The following is a 26,721-nucleotide window of genomic DNA, read 5'->3' on the forward strand; positions in this document are numbered from 1 at the left end:
TACTTTATAGTTAAGAGGGGAGGGGGATGACAGCTTTTAAAAGTACATGGTGATTGTAAGGGATACTGGAATGTGAAGAGTCAAGCAAGTGCTAATTAAGAATGAAGTATCATGGGTTAACTTAAGGTGAAGGGATACTGGAATGTGAGGAGTCAAGCAAGTGCTCATTAGAAATGAAGTATTATGGGTTAAATCCGGGTGAAGGGATGCTGGAATGGGAGGTAGGGTTAAGAAGGATTATAAAAATATAATAAAATAAGGATCTTCAAAACAGGATAGCAAGTAAATAGCTTTAGCAAGTCTTGGGGATTGATTAATGAGTAAATAACAAAGACATGATATTTCCTGGCTAACAAGTTTGCAGGAAGGCACATAAACTGATAAGAAGTTAGAATCCACATGGGCAGAATTACCTAATGCTAAACCAATCCAGGAGGCAGAAGAATGTTAGGGGGGAAGGTATCTCTGTACTGAAATGAAATGTATAAAAGTTGGGTCAGCCTCAGTATCCCAGGGAAAGGGGAAGCACCCGACTTTGCATTGTTGTAATAGTAGAATAAAAGTTCTTTGTTCTCAATTTTTGTCTCGAGCAAATTCTGTGAAGGTACTTCTGTTTCTCACAGAGATTAACATTCTTTGGAACTTCCTGTGGCACTTATTTTTCAAAATAACGTACAGGGTTGCAGGTTAATTGGGCTGCGCGGGGTTCAAAGCCCTGAATTGGCTTCTACCGTGTAACAAAAATAAATGGTGTTTGAAGTAATGTCAAATGATCAAGGCTGATCCGATATTGCAACAAATAAACAGTTTTCTGTAGTTTGGGCAATATGAAACATGCATTAAATAGCCATCTTTTTTAACTGGACACCATTTCCTGCGTCAGCAGCTCGAATTCTTTCGTTATTCTATTTTCATTAGAGGGGACAAAAGTCAGAATCCTGCCTCTTTTCTCCAATTATATGCCAATAAACTGATGATTGAATTTATAGGGGAATCAAGGAAAATGGGGAAAGGCAAGGAAAATAGAATTGAGATAAGTAGATCAACAACGATGTTGAATAATGGATCCAGCTCAAGGAGCAGTTTGGCCTATTTCTCTTCCTGTTTTATATATCCTATCAAAACATTATTTATTCTAATCTTAAACCACTTTGGGACCACCAGTAAACATATTTGCATTATTGATACGTAATTTTTTTGGACCAAATGCCACAGAATATTTATTTATCTCTCCTTTTATATTTATTGCCTCTTTTTCTGTCTTGTGGGGCATTATAGTAATTTAATTTGTACTAATATTGCTAGTAAATGTTATGAACCTGTAGGAGTTTTGGTGCATCTGTACATTGCACTTGTACAGTAAAACCCCTGCTATCCAGCAACTATGGTGGTGTGGTGCACTGTCGGTCAGAAGCAAAAACGCAAAACCAGAAGACTGTACAACAGGCTTTATTTGATGTAAAACTCCACAGAGCCGGCTGTGAGAGTGTGCTGCTATCTTCTATGAACTCTGAAAGTGACTTCGAAGGGCCAGCTCAGGCTTATATCCCGACCGGGTGAGGCTTGATCCATTCAGGTTGGCTGATCGACAGCTGGCCAGGTGTTGTCTTGTCCCCATGCTCTTCTCCAGGTACAGAGGTTTCCCCCTGCCATAGGCCAGTGGTGTACCACCACAGGTAGATGCCAGATATATGAATTTTCCAGTTGCTTGAGATTGCATGTTGTTAGTCTCTTGTTGGTAATAGATCTTAGCTTGTTTGGAACAAATATTATTGCCACATAACGACCCTTGATCCAGGTTCTGGGATGAAGTGCCAATCAGCATTTTACTCCCTTGTGAACCTGTCTTCAGCCTATTTTCTTTATTTGATGCACAAGCTTGTGGGAGATCCAGCAACTCTGCAGAGGATTGAGGTCTCCGGTGCATTGGTTATAAATTCCAATGTTTTCTGACATTAACCAATCTCAAAACAGTCACCTCCTTGGCGGCAAGCATTATCTCATCAGCATTAAGCTATGCAGTGTCCATCTACATGTTGCACCATGCTATTGTGGACCAATCACATAGACGCGTCTCCCTCCCCTCAGGAACCTTTACAGTTTTGGTTCCCCTAATTCTTATAAGTCATATGATTCTAGTGAGAAATGGGACTCCTGGAAATTTATCAGCCAGGCTGTTGTTATCAGGCAACACCCATCCTGGAGTCTCTCTCTCTCCCTCCTTGAGTACCTGCAACTTTCTCAGCATAAGTGTTAACCTGGTTGTATTTATGTATTAATATTTTGGTTAATTAATTGTGTTAATGCATTTGATATATTAATCAACATCAATCTAAACTAGAAAGGCACTTACTTCAACACATCAAAAAAATCCCTAACTGATCTGTAGATTTACGTTCTACAGTCACAAATATTTTTGTTTTAGATATGAAAATAATTGCATACAATAGTAACACATTTATTGATTTGTTTACTTTTTATTCATGGTAAACCAATTGGATTTTTTATTGAGGCAATTCCTTTTGGTGAAATTTGAAGTTACAATTTTAGACAATTTTTTTTCATCCACGAAGTTAGGGAGTTGTTGGACCACATGCCATCAGTTATTTTATTATAAATTGCAAATTGATTCTACTAATTTACCTATCATTAATATTTATTTTAGGGGCAAAACATAATCGTCTTGCACTAACTTGACACTGAGGATCCTCAGCCAGATAAGATCCACCACCTTGTTCTGCTTAGATTAAGAAGCGACTTCGAACCAGAGAACGCTACAGCACAGGAAAAAAGGCCATTCGGCCCCTCTAGTCTGTGCCAACCTCTGACCCGCCCCATTCCAATAACCCTCTCATCCGTGTCCCTATCCAATGTATTCTTAAGGCACAAGATCGAGCCCCCATTCACCGCCTCAGCATCCCACACTCCCACCCCCACTTCGTGGGGGGGGGGGGGAAGAGAACGGGCTCACGTGCGCGCGCTCTGCGAGCGACCGAACCGCGGCGCGGGAGGAGGAGGAGGGGGGGCCCCCCTTGCGCGCATGCGCCCTCGAGGTGCGAAGCGGCCCCGCCCAGCGAGCGCGTGCAGCGGACGCGAGCCCGAGGCGCCGAGCGACTGATTGGCCGCGATTGGAATTTAAACGGCGGTTCGGGAACGCGCACCAACGGTTCCATGGAAGGCTCGCCCGGCACCGGAATACCCCCGCACTCCCCTCCCCCACCGCTGCGCCCCTCGATGCTTCGCCGGCGCCGCCGATGAGGCCGGTCGTGAGCCGCGAGATGGACGAGTTCCTCCTCTCGACGCCCATCAACCCCAATAACTTCCCGGCCAAGCTGTGGCGCATCGTGAACAGCCCCCGGTACCGCTCGATCCGCTGGGACCCCCGCGGCGAAGGGCTGGTCGTCGACCAGCAGCTCTTCGAGGCCGAGCTCCTGGCCCCGGTCAAGAGCGCCGAGGCCGAGGCCGAGCTGCTCTTCAAGACGACCAACTTCACCAGCTTCATCCGCCAGCTCAACCTGTACGGCTTCAGGAAGGTGGGCCAGGGGGGCGGCGGCGACCACCCCGTGGCCGGCGAGCAAGGGGCGGGCGACGGGCTGCTCCACCACTTCCACAACCCCAGCTTCAAGCAGGACCGGCCCGAGCTGCTGGTCAACATGAAGAGGTTGACCAGTGCCAACAAAGCCAAGCTGGCCGCTGGCCTCCAGGTCAACACCAGGCCGCCCAACCGCTTCCAGAGGTATCTCAGCAGCTCCGTGGACACCACTGGCCAGGCCAAAGGGGACCGACATGGTAGGGATGGAGTTAACCGTCACAGACTCTGATTATGGGGAGTCAGTGCCAACCTGACACTCTGTTGAGCAGATTAATCAACCCCTTCCAAAGCCAAGGATTGGGCGGTGGTATTGTTGCCCTCTCCTGTGGTGGCAATGTCCCCGAGCCCCAGCAGCCCTCCAGAAAGTTCTGTACAAGCCAGCTGCTTGAGGAGCCTCTGCTACTCCCAGGTAGTGAAATTGGCCAAAAGGAAAACCAAGAGAAGCTGGAGGGACCCTTGAAAAAGGGTCTCCCCCTGAAATTTTTTTCTGCCTGGCTACTGAGTCCCTCCAGCTTCTCATTGTATGGTCAGGGGCAAAATTATTCCCGTGGCGCTGTGACCAGAAAGAGAAACCGGATCACTGACTCAGCACAGAAAGCAGGCCCAGCTTTTATTTTTTCCAGTCCCACCTTGAAAGCAAGAATTGAATTCTGTCCAGGATTTTATTTTAATTCTTCCTCACGCTGTTTTTTTTTCCCCGTGAGGCACTCCCTTTTGCCTTCATTGGGTATCTTCTCATTCCGAATTTTTCCACCCAGAAACCTGAACAAACAGTGATTTATTTTCGGGTCAAGATAATGTGTCACCTGAAGTGGAAATGGAAGTCAGAGTTTCCATGCACCAGCTCTCCATGGCTGCTGAGCGGTAGATAGCATAGGTTTTAGAGGTGCTGCAGGAGAAGTGGTGGATCAAATAAAAGATATACTGTACATCACAGCCAAAGTGTGTTGGTAACAGAGTGAATAATGAGTGCATTTCAGTCATCTTCCCACAGTAATGGGCCCAGCTGGAATTAAACAAGAACATTGAGCAATAGATATAGAGGAAGCAATATGGAAACAGGCCCTTTGGCCCACCAAGTTTACTGAACATCAAGTACCCACTTTTACCCCAACCCATTTAATTCTTTCCAAATTCCTATCAATAGTTCAAAGGACAATTCTCGAGTAAGAGAGTCAGCTTAACCAGCATTCCTTCTTTCTGACATGGTGCACTCCTTCTGCCACCTATGCAGGACTTGTGTGTGCTGATTCATGGTCTCAAGCTTCTTAATACCGTCTTGAATGCAGAATGTTCACTTTGAGTGATCATGGGCCTGAGGTTCCCAAGAGTCTGTCTCAATGTGGTACTTCCTCAAGGAAGCTTTGAGAAAATCCTTAACTGTCAATCTTCAACTCCCCTCACCACCGCCCCCCCCCCCCAAAAAGACTCAATAGTTTTGGAATCTGGTCTCAAGCATATGAACAACATGACTTGCCCAAAGTAGCCAATTAAGAACAACTAGAGGTTCAATGCTAAAGAATGCTGGATGGAAGAGGATGCTGACATTCATTCACATCCTTCCAATCAATCTGTACAGATTCAAGCTGAATGACTGCATGAGAACTTTTCAATATATGAAAGTAAAATAAGTTTTTCTTCAACATGTCAGGTAAAGGGCATGGTTTGGGTGGTGAAGTTCTTGAAGATTGAGGCTGCTTTCTTAAGATACTGCTTCTTATAGATGTCCTCGATAGACTGAAGTCAGGTGTCTGTGATGCTGCAGGCCGAGTTAACAACCTTCTGGAGTTATTTTTTTTGTCCTGAGCATTGGCACCTCTGTTCCAGACAGTGATGCAACCAGCCATCTATATGTATCCACTAGTTCTAGTCTCACTAATGGAAACAACTTTGCTGCTTTCCATAAAAACCACTTTCATCCTTCTAATGCAGTCTGAGGCTTGTCCTCTTCAATTCCAGACAACACTCCAGGTGCAGCCTCAACAATACCCTGAACAATTGCAGCTGATCCTCCCTGATCCAATGAAGGTCAATATTCCATTTGTCTTCTTGATTACCTGTGGCACCTGCAAACCAATTCATTCACAAGCACTCCTAAGTCTCTCATGAGGTGGGGGAATGAGTTCAAGAGTCATGAGGTAATTTTGCAGCTCTATCAATCCCTGGTGAGACCGCATTTAAAATATTGTGTTCAGTCCTGGTCACCTCATTATAGGAAGGATGTGGAACTGGAGAGGATGAAGAGGAGATTTACCAGGATAAGAAAATATGTCTTACAAAGTAAGGTTAGCAGAGCAAGGGCTTTACTCTTTGGAGCAAAGAAGGATGAAGAATTACTTAATAGAGGTCTATAGATTATGGGAAGCACAGATAAGGTAGACAGCCAGCATCTTTTACCTATGGTGGGAGTAGCAAACACCATAGAGCATCTGTGCAAAGTGAAGGGAGGAAAGTTCAGGAGAGACATCAGGTAAGTTTTTTTTTAACAGAGTTGTGGGTCCCTGAAATGCATTTCCAGGGGTGGTGGTGAAGACAGGAACAATAGGGGTGTTTAAGACCATCTTAGGCACATGGATGAAAGAAAAAGAGAGTTATGAGGAAGGAGGGTTTAGTTTTTTTTCTCTAATGTTATGTGTTCTATGTTTAAATCTAAGACAGACATAGGATGAAAAGAGGAGTATGGAATTCACCTATTGTCACAATCACTCCATGGCACACACAATATCACTCAGCTCTGGATCCTCTCGAAAACAACAACTCATACATACAGCTGCTCTTCATAGATTACAGCTCAGCCTTCAACATCATGATTATCTCAGTGCTGGTCAAGAAGCTCCAAAGCCTAGGCCTTTGCACCCCACCTCTGCAACTGGTACTTCTTCATCGGAAGACCAGAGTCAGTACAAATTGGAAAGAATGTCACCTTCTCACTATCAATACAGGCATACCTCAAGGATATGTGCTTAGCCCACTGCTTTACTCACTATACACCCATGACTGTGTGGCCAGGCACAATTCTAATGCTATTTACAAATTTGGTTAAGACCCCACGGCTGCCAGCAGAATCACGTGGCAGTGAGGAATGATACAGGAGGGAGATAGATCAGCTCATTGAGTAGTGTCACAACAACAACTTTGCATTCATTGTTAGCAAAACCAAGGAGATGCTTGTGGACCTCAAGAGAAAGTCAGGATAACATGATCCAGTCAAAGGCTCGGTAGTAGAGAAGGTTGACAAATTCAAATTCCTGGGTGTCAACATCAAGGATCTGAAGCTTCCATGTCAATGCAATCATGAAGAAGGCTCTCCAGCTGCTATACTCTGTGAGGTGTTTGAAAATATTTGGTATGTCACCGAAGACTCTTGAAATCTACAGGTGTATGTCGAGAGCATTCAGGCTGGATGTGTCACTGGTACAGAAGTGCCAGTGCTCTGGACAAGATAAAACTCCAGAGGGTTGTCAACTCAGCCTGCAACATCACAGGCACCAGACTTCACTCTATCAAGGACATCTACATGAAGTGGTGTCTTAAGAAAGAGGCCTCTATCCTCAAGGAACCCCACCATCCAAGCCATGCCCTCTGCTATGATCGGGAAACAGGAGCCTAAAGACTAGCACTCAATAGCACAAGGACCGCGTCTTTCCCTCTGCTATCAGATTCCTGAATAATCAGTGAACTAAAGGCACTACTTTCCTTTGACTTTTCTTGTAGTATTTTTATGTATTTGTTGTAAAGTGATTTCTATGAATGTTTGCACTGTGACGCTGCCACAAAACGATCAATTTCGTGACTTGTTCTTGACAATAAATTCTGATTCTAAAAGAGGGATGTGAAAATGGGAGGGGAGGTTGAAGCAGCAGAAAAAGCATTTTCTATTGAATCATCCAAAAAATTGGTATTATTGTTGGAAAATAGAATGAAAACGACCACGTGCTCATAATTTTGCTTGCATGACTAATAATGACTCATCATTTAATCATCCTAAAAATAGCATAAGCAATAGGACCAAGAAAGAACACCCTTTCATCTTGCACTACCATTCATGAGATCAGGGGCAATTTTGTTCTCAACCACTGTACGATTTTCGCAATATTCCTTACAATTTCTTGGGGAGAGTATCTTTCCTTTTCCGATAATCAATCCATTCCAGGAATCATTGAAATTGTTGTCCTTTCGAAGAAAATTAGATTTTTTCTGTTCAAGACAACCACATTGTGCAGACTACCTAAGGTGTGCCTCTATCAAGACGGTGAAACCCCGATTTAACGTGAATATGGATCTATAACGTGGTGAGTCATTGGACTCGGGCGACCGGCAGGAGCGGGGACGTCGGAAAAAAACGGCAGTTCCAAACACAGCCGCGCACGGTTTTAGACTCCAGACGCGCCAAGACTTCAAACACAAGTACTGGATCTTTGGGTCAGGTGAGTGTGCCCTCGCATTGCAGAGAGATTCAAAACACTACAACCCAGCGAGGGTTGAGTTCACCCGTCTGCCACTTGTTACTCTGACCAACCCCGATTTTTTCACGATGAGATTTTATGCCCCACAACAATCGGGTTTTCACGGAGTTTCACTGTACCTCTTTTTTTCTGCTCCCGTCCTACAAAATTGGCACACAACATTTTCTAACACCTGCAAAAGGATTTCTGGATCTCATCATCAATACCCAGTCTTCAACATTTACAAGTATTCTGTTTTTCCTCTCCCTCACATTTCTTCCTACTTCATGTTTTATGCCTTTGCAGCCTGATTGCATACCCCTCACAACTTTCTTTTCTATTTAAATATCTACCTGCAACAAATCTGTATGCATTATACAGTACCTTTATATTAATCATTCACATCGATTCAAAATTGGGCATAATTTTTTTCCTGTTTTTAACTAAAAACAAAGCATCCCCGAGTGCTTACATGAAAAAATTGATTTTTTCCTTTTTAGTTGATAAAACACAATGCCAGCAATCAATGTTAACCATGGAGAACTTCCATTTTGCTTTCAGAATGCAACAGATGTCTATAAAAACAAACATTTTAGCTTATTAACCAATACCTTTTCACTGTGAGATAGTGGTTAAAACACCAAAACAGAATATTCACAAACTGAACGAGGATGAAAAACAAGAGGCGCTTGTGGTCATGTGAAAGAAGTTAAGATCTTTCCAAGAAAATAATGAAGTGAAACGAGTCTATAGATATCATTGTTTGTTATTTATGTCTTCACAAACAAAAATATTCTGCTGATTATAATAGCATCCACACTGTGCATTAAAATTGAACGTACAAAATTCAGTGCCTACTGGAGAAGTGCAGAAGTCACTGATGAACACGTTAATGAAACTGAAAAGAAAGCTTGAGGAAAAGGAGAAGGTCACTCTCTCACTTGATCAGACAATCGTTTGGTGCAGGACCACATGGAATCAAGCTTTTATTTAGAGATACAGGCACTTCCAGCCCACAAGACAGCATCACCCAATTACAACAAAGGTTTGAGACTAGTGGCTGGTAGATTATTTTAACAATATGCAGTATGTGTTTTAAAGAAAACTGGTGCTTCCTTAATGCCGTGGTGAATTTAAATCCTTAATTGGTACAGAATAAATCAGATAATTGGGAGCATTTGCCTCAGTGTCAGTGAGTTAGGGAAAAACAATTTCCTGCCTCTGAACACTATTCAACCAACATCCCATCAGTCTATTGGAATTAATGACTGAATTTTTTTTAAAGCAAGGAAGGAGAATATGGAAGGATGAAATTAAATCAGAATTAGAATATTGCAAACAATTATTCAGTTCATCATGTCATTCTACCAGAATGGACACTGAGATAGTTATCCTCTTGGGAAAGTTCCAGAATCCTACTAGCCATTGTGTGGAGGTTTTTCCCCTAATTTCATTCCCAAATTGAGCACCAATGTTCTACATTCCAGCTCAAGAACATTTTTATTTTGAAAACCTTATTATACCCCTCATGAATTACATAATCTTTGAAAGAATTAATATGGGAATTTTCCATATACCCACATTTAATACGGCAAAGGGCTTTAAATGTGCATCAGATTCTGAGAATACCAGTTTTAAGAGCTTAAGTAAATGAAAGGAAGTTGTTACATTCAATTGATGTATTAACCTGATATGAATTATAAAATTGACTCTATACAAAGTGATGTCAAATGTTGGCATTACCTGGAATGCTAGAGAATAGTATTACCCAGATAACCATAAAGCTAAGGTTGCTTTTCATTGGGCAAAGAAACTTGGAAGGAGACTTGATGGAGGTATACAAGATCATGATTTAGACAAGATAAAGAGATGGAAGATGTTCCACTAGTGGTCTTGACTTGAGTACATAGTTGTGATTGTAGTAAAAACTAAGAAATTTATTGTCAGAGTACATAAATGACATCGCATACAGCCCTGAGATTACTTTTTCCTGTGGGCACAGCAGAACTACCACTAATTAGTAGTGGAAAAATAAATACACAGTGTAATCATGAACAAATAAAAGAACTGTGAACAGATAATAAATGTAAACAAATTGACTGCAATATGGAGAGAACAAAATAAAGTGCACAAGTAAGAATCATTAAGTGAGTCTGATTGAGTTTGTCCTTGAGGAGTCTGATGGTGGGTGGATAGCAGCTGTTCCTGAACCTAGTGGTGTAAGTCTTGTGGTACCTATACCTCTTTTCTCATTGCCGCAGTGAGAACAGAGCATGTGCTGGGTGGTGTGGGTCCTTGCTGCCCTCTGACAGCAGCCTTCCCTGTAGATGTACTCAATAGTGGGGAGGGTTTTGCCTGTGATATCTTGGGCTGTGTTCACTACCTCTTGGAGAGCTTTACACTCAAGGGTATTGGTGCTCCCTTGCCAGACTGTGGTGCATCCAGTCAGCACATTTTCCACCACACCTCTATAGAAATTTGCCAGGATTTTTCGTGTCATACAAGCCTCCGTAAACTCCTGAGGAGCTGACATGCTTTCTTCACGGTGCCATTGGTGTGTTCGGTCCAGGAAAGATCGACTGAGAACTTAAATTTGTTCACCCTCACCACCTCTGATCCCCCGATGATCACTGGAGTGAATACCTCTGGTTTTCCCTTCCTGAAGTCAACAATCAGCTCCTTGGCATTAGTGACATTGAGTGCAAGGTTGTTGTTGGTGCACCATTCAGCAAGTTTTCATTCTCCATCCTGTATGCTGCCTCATCCCCTTCCTTGTACAACCCACTCTGTGGTATCGTCGGCAAGTTTGTAGAGCGATGTTCTCCCATTTTTCTGTTAATTTTATTGTGTGGGACTGTCCCTTTAAGAGAACAGATTTAGCAAAGGCATGCAGGTTTTGGAATGTGACTTTGAACTAGCAGCAGGCTTCGAAGACAGTATGTTCCAAAAAGTTGATACATTTGCAGAGTGAAGGGGAGCAGCTCTAGAGAAGCCAGGGGCAGAGACCATGTGACTAGCTTCTTTTTTTAAAAAAAAGATAGTACATATTTTGTTCAAGAGGCCACTTTAAGTAGGCAGTACAAGAGAAACATCTCTTCAACCTCCTTTGAGAGATTGAGAAACGCACTTGATTATCGACAGACTGACAGAGTTCCTCCTGTTAATATAGAGGGATGAGAAACCACTTTAACTGACCTCTGGAAAGGGTTTTAAAGTTGCAGAAGAAAATACTGCACTCTACTTGACTGACCTGCGAAAAGGGTTCTCTCTTGGCAGAAGAAATACTGCCCTCCACTTCAACTGACCTGTAAAATTCTAATTGCTGAAGAAGGCCCTCATCTAAAAAGGAAATTTCTCTTAAGTACCAAAGCAAGGGTTTTCGTGAGTTTATCAACCTTCTGTCACCCGAGTCTCTTTCATCCACTTCCATCTAAGTGCATGTCTCACCATTCTAAGGCCTTTGTGACTCCACCATCCTAAAGCCTGTGTGTTTGACCCGTCTAAGGCTTGCGTGATGCATCAATTTCAAACCCACATGCCGTCACTGAACCTCCAAAATTGAACTTTTAATTGCCTTCCTAAAACTGAGCCTTGAGCTGTAGTGCTTGGGGAATTCACACACTGATATATTTGTGCATAGTTAGAGTTTAAGTTAGATAATTGTATATAAATTTAGTTAAGTTTAGAGAAGTTAGTTAGATTAGGTGTTATATAATTGTTGATTAAAAATTAAAAATATAACACCGAGCAGGGTAATCTTTATCGCTGCTGTCGGGTACATAACAGTAGATAGTGTTATTGTCGTATCGAGCTACATAGCTGTAGGTGTAAAGTGAGTAGAGCAAGGGGCTAAGAACACAGCCCTATGGTGAAGATTGTGGAGGAGGAGTTCTTACCAATCTTCACTGATTGTGATCTGGAGGTAAGAAAATCCATGATGCAATTACACAGTAGTGTCTTGGAGTTTGATCAGTTTTGGGGGATGATGGTGTTAAATGCCAAACTGTAGTCAATAAAGAGCATCCTGATGAATGCATCTTTGCTGTCCAGGTGTTCCAGAGCTTTGTGTAGAGCTAGTGAGATGGAATCCGCAGTAGACCTTTTACTACGATAGGCAAACGGCAATGAATCCATGTCACCACTCAGACAGGAGTTGATATGCTTCATCACCAGCCTTTCAAAACACTCCATCACTGGTGATGTAAGTGGTGCTGATTGATAGTCAATAAGACTACACTCTTCTTGGCTCTGGTATGATTGATGCCTGTTTGGAACAGGTGGGTACCATGCCCTACTGGAGTGAGATATTGAAGGTATCCCTGAATGCTTTGATAAGTTTGTCAGCACAGATCTTTAATACTCGGCCAGGTACTCCATCATTTAGTGAATTTCAGGCCATAACTGGTTTATCGTTACTTTTAAGCAGTCCTGAAAAAGACCTATTTCTTAAACCAGTTATGGCTTGAAATTTGCTGCCTGTCAAAATTAGAGAAATTATGTCAATTTCAAGGATATTATATCATAAAGCTAAGATGAAAATAGTGAACAAATAGGATTGGTAGGTATATAGTAGTTAGCATAGACTTAATGAAGCAAATAACTACCTAGTATGCCATAAAATATACAATTATTGCCCAATTTCACAAAACTTCATGGCTAAGCATTGAAGCAAACACAAAAAAGTGAATCTCTCATGTTATGGTATTGCTGCAAAAATGGATTTTCCTATCCCTAAACCTTCTAAAAGATATTTTATGGGATGTACAAAGGTAGATCTTAATTATCTTAATTCAGGATGGTAAATGTTCTAAAGCTTCAAAGATATCAGAATTTATGCATATGGATTAAAATAATATTCATTTCATGGGCAGAAAGTATAAAACTAAAATTATAGACTATAACTGGAAATTAATATATTAGCAGAAAATGCTTAATGTTTTCACCTGTGCTATTACATTATTAACAATCAATATCCCAATTAAAATAATGAAAAAGCATTGCTGTGCAAAAGCTTTAGATGTTCATTTAATGATAGCATGAACATATTTTAGCTCTTTTTTAAATTATTAAGCAAGAAGCTTCCTCTGTATTAAATTTGATCAGCCATCTAAATGATCTCCTCTGTTGTGTTTTATGCAGGACCTGTGACAGTCGGCCAACTTCAACGAACGTTCCGCAGGGATAACTTGTCCCCATACCCATTCATGTCATCTACTCATAATCAAAGTCCTTTACATACAGTGTCCATTAAAAATTTATCAGGTTCTAACCCTGGTGGTCTGGATCGAACCCCAATTCCCCCACGTACATGGCACAACTCTATTGGACTAGTAGCTGGACAAATTGATACCACCTCTTCATCTCCATTTTCTGACAAAGCAATTCCATTTTCTGTCATACAACGATTTCCAACTGAAGTCACCTATACTTTGCAACCAAATCCAAATAATGTGCACGTTCAACAAGGATCTCAAGAGATAGGAACTGCTGGTCAGAAATACACCAGTTATCTTACTTCTCCTTCACAGTATCATCAGGCCTTCTATCCAACAGGTACAACTTTTTAAATGTTGCATTCTTTTATTTGCTTCCTCTCATATTAATTGAATGAAATTGCATTCTTAGGCTGCCATCCAGTACATGTTTTCTTGTCAAAGCTGTAATCAAAGACTATGTTATCCCAGGTCTCAACTCCTTAAGCAGTTGAAGGCAAAATTAACAATTTGGCAAAAATTAATCGAGGCCAGGGATATATGGTGTGCTAATATAAACTATGGCAATATTTAAATTTTGGCATAATTTGGCAGCATTGGCAGGTATCAGGGTATGTAAGAGAAGAATATGCTGTGTATATTGTAAAATAATGTTTTTAAAATTAATTTCACCTAACTTGCAGGTGAATAATCAAATCAGTTATGAGGAAAAATTAAGAACAATATTATTCAGAGAGAGCAAAGAAAAAAAGGGACAGAGACAAGTCTTCTTCCACTATACTGTCACAGGACTTCTTGGAGCTTCCAAAATTATACCTGAACTTGTAACTAGATAACTTGAGACATATTTCTAGAGTAAACAGAACATTCTTCATGAAAAAAATGCCCCAACCTAATTAGTTCTATTCCCTATGTTACACATCTTGCTTCCTTTAACCATAATGTCCTGACCCACACTAACTACTTTTCTCTTTAATCTTTCCAATGGCTCCATCCCATTATTTGCATCATCTTCATTATGTATTCTGTTTTCTCAATGCCTTTGAATTTTAAATCATACCTAAAAGATTGGAAAGTCTCAAGTTTTGAGTAATATTTTGGATAGAAAAAGAAAAGAAAAACACAACCATTATTCTAAACATAGCTTTACCAAGACTGCTGCATATCATTTACAACTACTCCTTCACTTGTGTATCCTACTTTAGCCTTTATTTCCCCACTTTAATTTGCAGGTTGAAAGCAGAGAGTAGTAGTGGAAGGAAAGTATTCTTCCTGAAAATCAGTGACTAGTGGGGTACTGCAAGAATCTGTTCTGGGACCCCCGTTTTTTGTAATTTTTATAAAAGACCTGGATGAAGAGGTGGAAGGATGTGTCAGTAAGTTTGTGGATGATACTAAGGTTGGAGGAGTTGTGAATGGAGCTGGTTTGTCGTAGGTCACAAGAGGATATAGACAGGATGCAGGGTGGAAAATTGTCAGATGGAGTTCAATTCAGATAAGTGAGGTGATGCAATATGGAAGAACAAACCAGAAGACTGAATACACGATTAATGGTCAGTTACTTGAGAGTGTGGATGAACAGAGAGAACTTGGAGTCCAAATCCATACATCCCTCAAGGTTGATAGACTAGTTAAGAAGGCCTATGGCTGCTGCACTTAATTAATAGAGGAATTGAGTTCAAGAGTAGAGGCTTCATGTTTCAACTCTACAAATCTCTGGTGAGACCACACGTCGAGTATTGTGTTCAGTTCTGGTCACCTCATTACAGGAAGCTTGTGAAAGCCATGGAGAGGGTGCAGAGGAGATTTACCAGAATGTTACCTGGATTGGAAAATGTGTTATGAGGCAAGGTTAGCAGAACTGGGACTTTTCTCTTTAAAATGTAGAAGGATGAGAGGAGGCTTAATAGAGGTCTACAAGATTATGAGAGACATAGATAGGGTGGACAGCCAGCAAATGCTAGAGGATATGTATACAAAGTGAAGGGAGAGAGGTTTAGGGGAGACATCAGGGGTAAGTGTTTTTTTTTTTTTTAAACAGAAAATTGAGGGTACCTGGAAGGCCTTGCCAGGGACGGTGGTGGAAACTTAAACATTAGGGTCATTTAAGCGATTCTTAGACAGGCACATGGATGGAAGAAAAATAGAGAGTTACAGGGTAGAGAGGGTTTAGTACTTATTTTTAAAGGAATATATGGGTCGGCAAAACATCAAAGGGCTGAAAGGGCATATTCTGTGCTGTCATGTTATCAGTCAGTCAGAATCTATTGTTATTTTTAAAACCGTAAAACAGCAATAAAAACAAAATTGCATTTCTCCGGGACAAGGTATTATTTAATAATATAATACCATACATAAGATCAAGCATAGAAGTGGGCAAAATGGCCCCGTAGCAAGAGGCCACTGCGTGCAACTACCACGCAGCCATCTCAAACCTTGGCCGCCATTTTATCCCAGCCTCTCAGTTAGTTTTATCCTTTACAATTTAACACCGTAACATTACATTTAACTTTAAAACAAACAACAGAATGTACAAAATAACAGTGAACGAACATGTTTATAGATCAAGACCAGTCTGTGGGCTCAGTAAAACAGGACAACAATGTCCATATTAGCATAAAGTGACTCCTGGCTCAGCAGTTGCTGTTCCCCCGTCCAGAGATGGCTGCAGCCTTCTGCTGCATTGCGGGCTGAGGTTTCCAATCACTACTGGGCCACAGATGGTAGCGAGAGTCCTCCAGCCTATTTCTCAGGGAAACTCCCCTCAGTCTACAGATCCTTGGAGCCTTGGCCCTGGCACTGGCTGCTGCTACACCCCATGCTCCCAGCTAGCATGCCCGCTGTGGGTGCCCAAGCCAGCATGCAGCCCTCCACTCCAGATCCTTGGACTCCCTCCTCGACTCTTCACCATTCTTCCAGCCTGACATAGTGCCATCACCAGCAATGCAGGAGGCCCTTCTATGTAAAAAAAGAGCAACATCAGGTCTACTTAAAAAATAAGTTGCTAACCTGGCAAAACTGCAAATCAGAATTATGTGCATGCTAATCTGCAACAAAGTAGGATGCAAAGGACTGAGCTATGTAATTCCACAACCAATGGATCATATCAAAGAACTGCTTTGCCACAGAAGTATGAAACAGCTAACAGACATCAAGAACATCTGCATTAAATGGGATCCAACATTATCAGATAGATGTTTTTGCTGTAAGAAGGAAATGGGAACAACAGTACATGCAATTTGGGCATGTGAGAAAGTGAGAAAGTTTTGGGAAGATCTAAATCAGGTATTAAATAAAATCACAAAAAGCAACATACCAAAAAATCCAGAGATCTTTCTTCTCAGTAATATAAGAAGTAAAGAATTAGGCCTCAAACTGGATGAAGTGCAAAGAATATTTATTATGTTAGCCTTAGCTGCAGCAAAAAAAATGTATAATGTCAACTCGGAAATCAGAAGAGAGCCTGAGAGAACAGCAATGGTACATAGAAATAAATAAATGTATTCCATTGGAAAAAATAACATATAATTTAAAAAATAAAGTCACATTATTTGAACAAAATTTTGGAACCATACATGGAACACAGCAGAGAGGGCCTACCGCAGACCTCCACCCCCTAAAATGATAGAATGAGAAGAAGACGAAATGAACTGACCCAGTGTGTAAAAGTAGATGACACAATTTTCTTGTTTATTTTCATTGTGTGATGACATTGTTTAATGGGTTTATTGTATTGTATATGTTGAACATTTAATGGGTTTGGAGGGGGGTGGGAAGGAGGGAGGGAGGTGAGGGGGAAAAAGGGGAGAAAATGGCTCTGTGTATATTCAAGAGGGGAATGTTCGTGTGTATTTTGGTTAATATGGTTCATAGTGTGAAAAATAAAAATATTTAAAAAAGAACACCTGTATTAAGAATGATGGAAGGACCCAGCATATAAATACTAATTTTAAAAAATGAATTATCTTCATTCTGGGATCTCTACAATCCCAGAAAACAATTTTAGGATATTCTAAATTAATCCGTATGATGGTAAGAAGCAGCTAAAGGGACTAGATACAGCAAAGGGAAATTTGGTCTAGACAACATTCTGACTATAGTACTGAAGACTTGAGCTCCAAATCTAGATGTAAATGAACATTCTTATACAGTTACAATAATGTAGAATTTTAAACATGATGTTCTCTCCACAACTTTTAGGACAAATCCAATGTTTACAACTACTCTACAATTGGTTACCAGGGTGTATCATCATTAGCAAAGATCGATTAATTGACACCTGTTGAGCAATCAATTTACTGACTGATGCACAGATGGGGTTTAATGAGGACCATTCAATTTAAAACCTCATCACAAGCTTAGTCCAAACATGGACCAAAGAGCTACATTTCATAAATGTTAAAGTTTCTATTTGAGTATGGCATTAAGGAACCTAGGTAAAACTGGAGCCAAAGGATAACAAGGGGAAAACATTCAAGTGGTTTGAGACATAACTCACACAAAGGAAGCGAGTTAATATTATGAAAAAATAGGGAATGTTGGAAAAACTCAGCATGTCTGATTGCATTTGAAGCAAGACCAACTGAGTTAATATTTTAGCCCAATGACCTTTCATCAGGATTAGAAAACATTAGAAATCAATCATGTTTAATGTTGATGAGAAGTGAGAGAGCTGAAGAGGAATGCTTTTGATAGAGAGGAGACCAAGAAGCATTGAACAATGCAGGTTGGAGTGGTGTTGACTGAGAAAATGGTGAAGACTCATTCCATAAATAGAAGATGAATGAGAACAGAGAGGTTGGGGGGGGGGTGAAGAGCGGGAAATGTTGGCTATATATATATAAAAAGATGAGTTTTCAGAAATCCAAATATCATCCATGGAAAAAAGTAATGGAGTTACCATTACAGGCTATTGGTTTTCATTAAACTGAATAGTTCTAATACAAATGGTTGGTTATCTGAAAATATTGAATCCTCAGAGCTTACATTATGAACACTAAATGTAATACACTAAAATAGAGCTATGATTGTATAGCTGTATCATCTGGAGAGAATATTTCCTGTTATCTGGCCCCAACCATGGTCATCCAATCCCTCCAAACATAGATGCTCACATTTCTTCTTAAGAGACTCTTCTCTCCCTAGTCTCCCAAGGTGTTATGGTTAGTGTAGAGGCCAGTATGGTTAGCATAGCAGTTAGTGCAAAGCAATTACAGTGCCAGTGACCTAGTTCAAATCCAGCACTGTTTGAAAGAAGTTTGTATGATCTTCCCATGTCTATGTGGGTTTCCTCTGGGTGCTCTGGTTTCCTTCCACCCTTCAAAAACATACCAGGGTTGTAGGTCAATTGGGTGTTATTAGTTGGCACAGGCTCTTGGGCTGATTGGCACAGGCTTATTGAGTGTTACCATGTTGATTGTCGAAAAAAAAATATAGTCTTAATATATATAGAATATTTTAGGATTCTCCCTCACCATGTTTTTCAAAAGCTAAGTCATATCCTTTTTTCCCTCCTGATTTCCCTCTTATGTACACCTATGTCCTTTATATTCCTTCAGGGATTTGCTCAATACCAGCTATGTAACATTTAAAATCTTTGACAACCTTTGATGGCTGGTAATGCCTCTTGTGAAGGCCAGCAATGTGTTTCAGAGTGGAATCTCAATGATATGTCATCTAAGATCCATATGAATGTTGAGACTTCACTACCCCTTGCTGGTTGCTTTGCTTCATATTCAGGTAAAGCAAGTGTATGCAGAAAATGCCGGCAGCTTTCAGGTAGTATGATAAATGCAGTGCAATTTTTCACAACATTAACTCTGAGCAGCAAATTAATCTTCAGCTATTGATAAATAGCACAACAATGTTTTCTCCTTGTTTATTATCCTTGTTATGTTTTGTGGCATAACCCACTAGAACAACAAATTCCAATTCAAAATTTTCAGATGTTTTCTGTTCAAAATGTATTGTTTGATAAAATCTATATATTCATATTTGAATATTATTGTGTTAATGCTATACTGTAGTAATAATTAATTGTTTGGCAGTTACCTTCCAATAATATAAGGGACAAAATAATAATCCTGAACTTTTAAACTTTTGAATGTGATAACATTATATAATTTCTCCACTGAAGAGAAATCAGTTCCAAGCAAACTGCTGATATTTAATTTGTGCCTAAGTTTAGGATTCCCATTCAAGAGCAGAATACAAACTTCCACTGATTTTTCAGTACTTCTGCTGTTTTGTTCCAGATAGATTTAAGACAAGAATAGGAAGCAAACTCTCTTGAACAGAGAGATCAAGTACAGCACAACCGATTATCCAAAATGGTCGGGATTGGGCCTCTGTCAGATAAACTTTTTTTTCGGATAACTGGTCGTTTTTTAAAAACACCCCAGAAGCAACAGCAAATCACTTGTATCAAGCATTAAAATAATGTTTAATTCTCACCAAAAAATGCAGGCCGCAACGCCACTGCCGATCATCAAGGCCTCCCACTGCAGTTGCCAATCCCCAACACATCCCCACTGCTGCTGTTAATCCCTGGGGAAGTTTCCAGGGCTAGTGGAACTCTCACTGGCAAGTCGGCAGGCTCCTGTCTCCCCGGTCACCAGAGCTTCTGATGCCTGAGTCCTGACTCCAAATATCCCCTAGGCCTACTGCATACGCACACTATGAAGTCCAGTGTGTGTGTGCGATATTAGGCCGAGGGGAGGGTTTGGAGTTGGCGTCAGGAACTTCAATGTGCCAAAGAGGGAGAGAGAGAATGGGAGGGGAGGGAATTCCATGAGACTGAGGTCCCGCTCTTGCCTAGGAGGCTGCTCTCTTTAATGATGCCAGGACAAGGGATTCTTCTGGCTGCTTGAGTTTGGGAGACAGTGGCGCGCAGTTTGAGAGGGAGAGTTGGAAAGAAAAGTCTATGGGGAAGGTAAAGAAGAAATGGAAAGAGAGAGGGGAGGGAGTTACCTGAAACGAGGACAATCGTCGTTCTAATTTTACATTGAGTGAATGTTTTTTTCAACCTGTAAGGTCAGTTCGACTCCAAAAATATTTTGGATAAATTAGGATTTTGGAGAATCCAATTTCAGATAATCATTGTTCTGTATAAGGTCGTTTACTTTTTATTTCTTTAATTGAGTTGATTTATATTCATTTTATTGTTTCTTAGTATCAAAAACAATCACAAGCACTCAATATTTTTGACAATTTTGACAGGAATTATTCCTGACGTTATAGCTTACCAACTGACAACAATTCTGCGGCTTGGGCTGTTGTTTCAGAAAAGATAGGTCCCATGTTGCTCAGAATCTTGTTGATTGGCTTGGAGACAGGTTACCTGAAAAATTTCACACCATAGTGGTCCTGCTCAAGGTAAGAACAGGTTCTGAAAGCAGTAAACCTGCAAACATGAGAAGTAAGTGGTTTATAGGAGATTTGAGCCAATATGCCATTGTGAAAACTGTCACATTTTTAAATCATTTTACTAACAAGGGTTTTCTTTTTCTAGCTGTCTTGCAGTGCTGTCCTCCTAACTCCCACCTGGATCCATTGACGGGTTGTCCCAATACAAATACTTCTTCTTATCCTAACTACAACTATTATCAGGTGTGTTCGTAGAATATAGAACATAAGGATAGCACAGGAACAGGCCCTTCAGCCAACCATGTCTGCTCCTATCATAAAGCAAATGTAACTAATTCCATCAGCTTGCACAAGATTCATATCCCTCTATTCTCTGTCTGTGTATCTGTCATATCTGCTTCCACTCTTCTGGCAGCATGTTCCATGAACCTATCACTCTTTTAATTAAAAAAAGGGGGCCTCATTCATCTTTAAACTCCTTCTCTCATCTTAGACCTATGCCCTCTAGTTTTAGATTCCTCTACTGAGGGCAAAACACTACACTATCTGCGCCTGACATAATTTTGACACCTCTATTAGGTCACCCCTAAGCCTCCGATATTCCAAAGAAAACAATCCAAATTTGTCCAACCTCCCCTTGTAGTAAAATCCTTCTGCATATCAATGCTTCTAAGGATCCTGATATTTATTGCATACTTTTTCTTGCATTTGACCTTCCAAATTGCATCACTTCATTCTTGTGTGGATTAAATGACATCTCCCATTTCTCTGCCTAAATTTCCAGCTAATCTATATACTATTGTATTTTTTGACAATCGTCCTCACTATCTGCAAATCTACCAATTTTCATCTTGTCTGCAGACTTACTAATTAGACAATCTACATCTTCATCCCAATTAGATATATTATAAATATATTATAAATATATAATAAACAACATTGGTCTCACTGTTGCTTGCAGAACATCATTGGTCACTGACCTCCAGAGAAAATTCTGTCATTTGAAAAATAAACTCAGAAGTACCTGTTAGATGTTTGATGAACCTGTAACTGATTAATAAGTTGGTTTCAAATTCTTTGTTGCTAATTTGAACAAAGATTAATCCTTTTCGTTTGAGTTTGATTAATGCTTAATTCAAGTAGCAGAGTGAAAAGTTTGACATTATTATGAGCTCTCATTTCATTTAGTGTAACTCTCACTTTAGTACAGGCTGCACCCTTTCACAATTGTGGAGAGACTGGGTGGCACATCAAATACAGATTATAAAAGTTAATACTCTGGAGGAAGAGAAAGAACAATGTTTTTTTATTCAGGAAAACAAGTGGTGAGTCATGTGAGTGGGACACTGAAAGAAACAGGATTTCATTATTGAGTGGAGTAACTCTGTGTGAAATGGACAATTTGGCTGATTCTCCCTGTCAGGGAAAGGAAAGGTCACTTTGATTGATTCATATCTGGGAACGGAAGCAGGACAATTGCTGCATTGAATCATACCAAGGTAATGTTCATTTCAACTGACCCATGTCTGGATTTTGGAAGAAATGTGGAAGTCACACGTTTACCTTCCCCTACACAAGGAAAAGAGGAGTTGTGACAACCGTTTGTTCAAAAGAATACTTATCAGCAAGCAACTCAACAAGGATCCGTGAGTTTTCAGCAATTCAGTCACTCAGTCTCTCCCATCTCTTTACTTCTCGTCATCAGTTTAAAAGTCTAAATTTCAACACAGGATTTCTAAGACTGGAACTTTGGACTGACTTCCTAGGATTGTGTATCCACGCATAGTTGAGGTTAATTTAAATAAGATGTTATATTATTAGTAGTTGTTAATAAATGTATTGTTTTAAAAGAAAAACAGTAACATTCCCTTGGTGAATTTCTATTGCTGTTGATCTGCGACATAACAACATAAACATCCCAAAAATAGTGCTTTTGTAGAGATGGTGGTTGAATTATATATGTAGATTTCCATGACTGGTTAAAACATAGTTTGACAACACATCTGTCAATGCCATAATTTTCATTGATTTTCCTGTCAAATATAAAAACAATTTAAACAGTGCAATTTTAAAGATCCAAAAATAGAATACTGCAGATACTTAAAATGTGAATTAAAACAAAAAATGCAAGAAATAGTCCATGAAACAGATAACATCTGAGAAAAAATTACAGTGAGCATCTGTTGATGAAGATCATTGATCAGCACTTTAGCTCTGCTTTACTTATTTAGCTTACTAATTGCTTTATTTTGTGCCAATTGGAATAAAAAATAGTTAATCATCCAACTTATAATTGCTTCAATTCTGTGAAATATTCTTATTAGTTTTCATTGAATGGAAAGTAGAATCTTGATACCACCAGTAATTATATAGTTTTCATAAACTATTTCAATGGCATTGATACAAGCATGTCACTGCAAGCACTAAAACATCACTGTATGTTAAATACCATGAAAACTACCCAAAATTTTATCCATATTATTGAGGATAAATAAAGTAGTTGATGTATTAAGTCAAGCATCAGCTGATCATTACAGAGTACTTTCCAGTTGATTATTTTTGGTGTGTGATCATTTATAGAAAAAAAGCATAGGTTAGTAATCAAATGTTCTATTTTTAATTGAGTAACCTGAGGTGTAAGTATGAGCCAGGTAACCAGGGAAGCTCTCCAAACATAATATCAGGTTACATCTGTTCAAAATGCAAGGAGGGTCTCACTATAAAATTATCTCAGATTTCATGCATGGTGGATTAGAGGTGTTAAATGTAACAGCTGCCTTTGCCCGTAACACTTACACCCACACCTCCTCCCTCAACACAGTTCTTGGCCCCAAACAGGCCTTTCAAGTGAAGTAACACTTCACTTCTTCATCCACAGGCCTTATTTACTGCATCTGGTGCTCCCTTTGTGGCACTTGCTACTTTGGAGAGCCCGGTAATAGATTGGCAGATCGCTTTGCTGAGCACCTCCTCTCCAACTGCAACGACAGCAACCTCTCCAGCCAGATGGCATTAATATTGACTTCTGCTTTCCACTAAACCTACTCACCTTTTTTTTTCCCTCCCCCTTTCCTGTCTTTTCAGATCTTTCCCCCACCCAGCAGCCATCCCTCCTCCCCCTCATTTTTGCTGTCCCTGCCCTCCTTTCTCCACCTATCATCTTCTGCCTTTGCCACCTCCCGCCCCCACTCTTTTGTTCAGACACCTGTCTGCATTTTCTCTTACTTTGATAAAGGTCTCAAGCCCAAAAAGTCAGTTATGTATCTTTACCTTGGCTACATAAAGGACACTGCTGAGCTTCTCTTGCATTTTGTGTTTTTACTTCAACCACGGTGTCTACAGATTTTCATGATTTTTTTTTACCCTTGATGGCCTATTGTCACCGATTTCTTCGGGACTCTATAATTATTTAAATAGAAAACACAGCCCGGGAGATCGTTTTAGAAGAGTTTATTGACAAGGTTAACCTTGGAGAGTCCACAACAGAGACTCTGCCCGTATCAGGCAGAGAACAAGCTTTTATAACCCAAAACAAACAAGTCTTCAATCAATTGCTACAGGATATGTACTCCCTCTCACACAGTATGGTTACAAGACAGATTGAAAAGCAGGAAACAGATAAGGATGCATCCTTATCACATTCCGTCAACTTCATATGAGTTACTCCCTCACCCACTTCTGTCTTGGCGTCTACTTGATTGAAGACATGTTTCCTTCCACACCTAACCCTAATCAGATTATGCCTATCTAAATGCTTGTAAATCCTGTTTCAGGATCTTTTCCAACAGCTTGCCCGCCATCAAAGTAAGACTCATTGATCTATAATTTTCTGGGTTATCTCTACTCCCTTTCTTGAACAGGGGAATATCATTTGTAATTCCAGTGCTTTGGTACTTCTGTCTCTTGCTTCTCACTGTAGCCTTAGATAAATTTTGTCTGGTCCTGGTGACTTATCAAACTTTGTGCTTTTCAAAAGCTCCAATATATCCTCTTTCTTAACGTCAATATGCTCAAGCAAGCATTTCAGTCTGCTATGTCATCAACAATCGCCAAGATCCTTTGCTCTGATGAATACTGAAGAAAAGTATTCATCAAGGATCTTTGTTTCCACTAAAATCCCTGATTGGTCCTATCCTCACATCACTCATCCTCTTGTTCTACATATACTTGTAAATTTTTTGGAGTTTTCCTTAATCCTGCTCACCAAGGCTTCTTGTGGCCCCTTCTTCCTCAGACTTTTCTTAAGCTCTTGCCTATTAATCTTGTAATTCTCCAGAGTCCTATCAGTTCCTATCCTCTTAAACCTCTCATACTACATCCCATTGTTATTACACCTTCCCATCCTTTCCCAGCTTCAATGGAATATATTTGTGGTCCCAATTTATGCTCTCAAGTTTTTGCATATTTTCAGATCCCAATGTATTTATTTTTCCCAAATTGTCTTCCTGTTCTTCTCCAGTGCTATGGATAAGGAGAGAGTTGTGATCATTTTGGTCAAAATGTTCACCAATGAGAGATCTGACAACTAACCTGGTTCATTTCCAATACCAGGTCAACTATAGCTTCTCAATGATTTATATTATATAAAATGGAAATAATAGGGTTGGATGCATGTAATTATAGTGCATCTTTTAAGATGTCCAATCCTGCCGAAAACCTTAGCAACATCCTAGTACACTTGAAGGTGATAGTAGAACTTGTTGACTTGGTCAATTAACTTTCATCCACATGACTGGCTTGCTCATATTTTTGCCCACTTCTTAAAAAAATCTATTATATAAGGAGGTGGCATTAAGTTTAGGCAGAGAACTTCTAGAACTACCTAAAAGTAAAAAAATAAATAAATGGGTGAATAAGAATTGATAAGACATTAGAAACCTATCAAAAGTGTATGGTTTCTTTGATGGCCAGTTTGCATTTAAAAATTCTGATATATTGAGTTACATCCTATTGTTCTGTTTGATATCTTAGCATGTCCTTTATAGAAGTTATTGATTGTCCAGAAAAGAGGAAATGTATCAGAGAAAAAATGATAAACAAGTGGCTCTAGTGCCATTCAGATCTTTTTTGTTTGACTAATTACCCTTCAAATACTAGTCAGATACCAAGCAAGATGTTTTCTGTGGCATGTATCCAGGCTAAGGGAAGTTTATCTTTCTCCATGTCTTCTTATTGTGACAGAATATAGATATGTTTTGGGGAGATAAATTGGGGTAGGATTTTTTGTGTAGGTCACATACAAACACTTTAAAACCGATCTTATTTAAAATACTGGAGCTCTGCTCATGCTAGACATGTCGGGGATGACAGTCTTTGCATAAGCTTTGGAGAACTTCACTAATGAATTGTTGTTTACAAAAAGGCAACAGATGAAAGAACTTGTTGGGGCCGCATTCTGACTGGAGTGGAAATTGCTGTTCTAAGAGGGTCATGTGATTTTGCAAGCAGAGAGAATAAAACAGGCTTTCTGAAAGAGATAGAGACAGAATTCAGTTCTGCAGTTTTACAGTCAACAGCAGCAACTGGGACTGGGACTGGAACAGGACAAGCTGGCAAGTTTGTGGAAATCTCCATTTGGCAGGCAGGTTGTGAGTGCTTTGTTCAGCCTGGTCAAAGCCCTTGTGGTTCATACAAGAGGAGAGGACTGGTTGTCTAATATTTCACTTGAAATAAGAAAAACAGAAAAGGCACTCTGTGATGACCTGAAAGAACCCTGAGGGGGCAAGTTTCATCAGCAAGACACTGAAGTGGCTGATTAACAAGAAATTAGTTGTGGGTGTCCTGGAACCACAAATTTCTCTCTGAAAACTGACAAGAACCATCATCACCCTGTACAAAAACAAAGGCGAGAAATCAGACTGCTCAAACTACAGGGGAATCACGTTGCTCTCCATTGCAGGCAAAATCTTCGCTATGATTCTACTAAATAGAATAATACCTAGTGTCGCCGAGAATATTCTCCCAGAATCACAGTGCGGCTTTCGCGCAAACAGAGGAACTACTGACATGGTCTTTGCCCTCAGACAGCTCCAAGAAAAGTGCAGAGAACAAAACAAAGGACTCTACATCACCTTTGTTGACCTCACCAAAGCCTTCGACACCGTGA

General features: G+C 40.1%; 1 protein-coding gene and 1 long non-coding RNA gene across 4 annotated transcripts in view; one reads left to right on the forward strand and one right to left on the reverse strand.

The window, feature by feature from the left end:
* The first annotated feature begins 3,027 nt into the window (after window positions 1-3,027).
* The window catches only part of hsf5 (heat shock transcription factor family member 5), a 37,355-nt gene continuing 13,661 nt past the window's right edge, over window positions 3,028-26,721 (forward strand). For all 3 annotated transcript variants that reach the window (XM_069911467.1, XM_069911468.1, XM_069911466.1), the window contains exons 1-3: window positions 3,028-3,789; window positions 13,177-13,590; window positions 20,761-20,858. In XM_069911467.1, the coding sequence (XP_069767568.1) occupies window positions 3,255-3,789; window positions 13,177-13,590; window positions 20,761-20,858 (1,047 nt within the window). In that variant the 5' untranslated portion in view covers window positions 3,028-3,254. The remainder of the gene's footprint in view (window positions 3,790-13,176; window positions 13,591-20,760; window positions 20,859-26,721) is intronic.
* The window catches only part of LOC138749714 (uncharacterized), a 42,696-nt gene continuing 31,547 nt past the window's right edge, over window positions 15,573-26,721 (reverse strand). The window contains exons 2-3 of the long non-coding RNA XR_011348839.1: window positions 20,495-20,652; window positions 15,573-16,208 (exon numbers count right to left, since the gene is read on the reverse strand). This is a non-coding gene — a long non-coding RNA (uncharacterized lncRNA). The remainder of the gene's footprint in view (window positions 16,209-20,494; window positions 20,653-26,721) is intronic.

Source organism: Narcine bancroftii, chromosome 14 (assembly GCF_036971445.1).
Source record: "Narcine bancroftii isolate sNarBan1 chromosome 14, sNarBan1.hap1, whole genome shotgun sequence".
NCBI lineage: Eukaryota > Metazoa > Chordata > Chondrichthyes > Torpediniformes > Narcinidae > Narcine > Narcine bancroftii.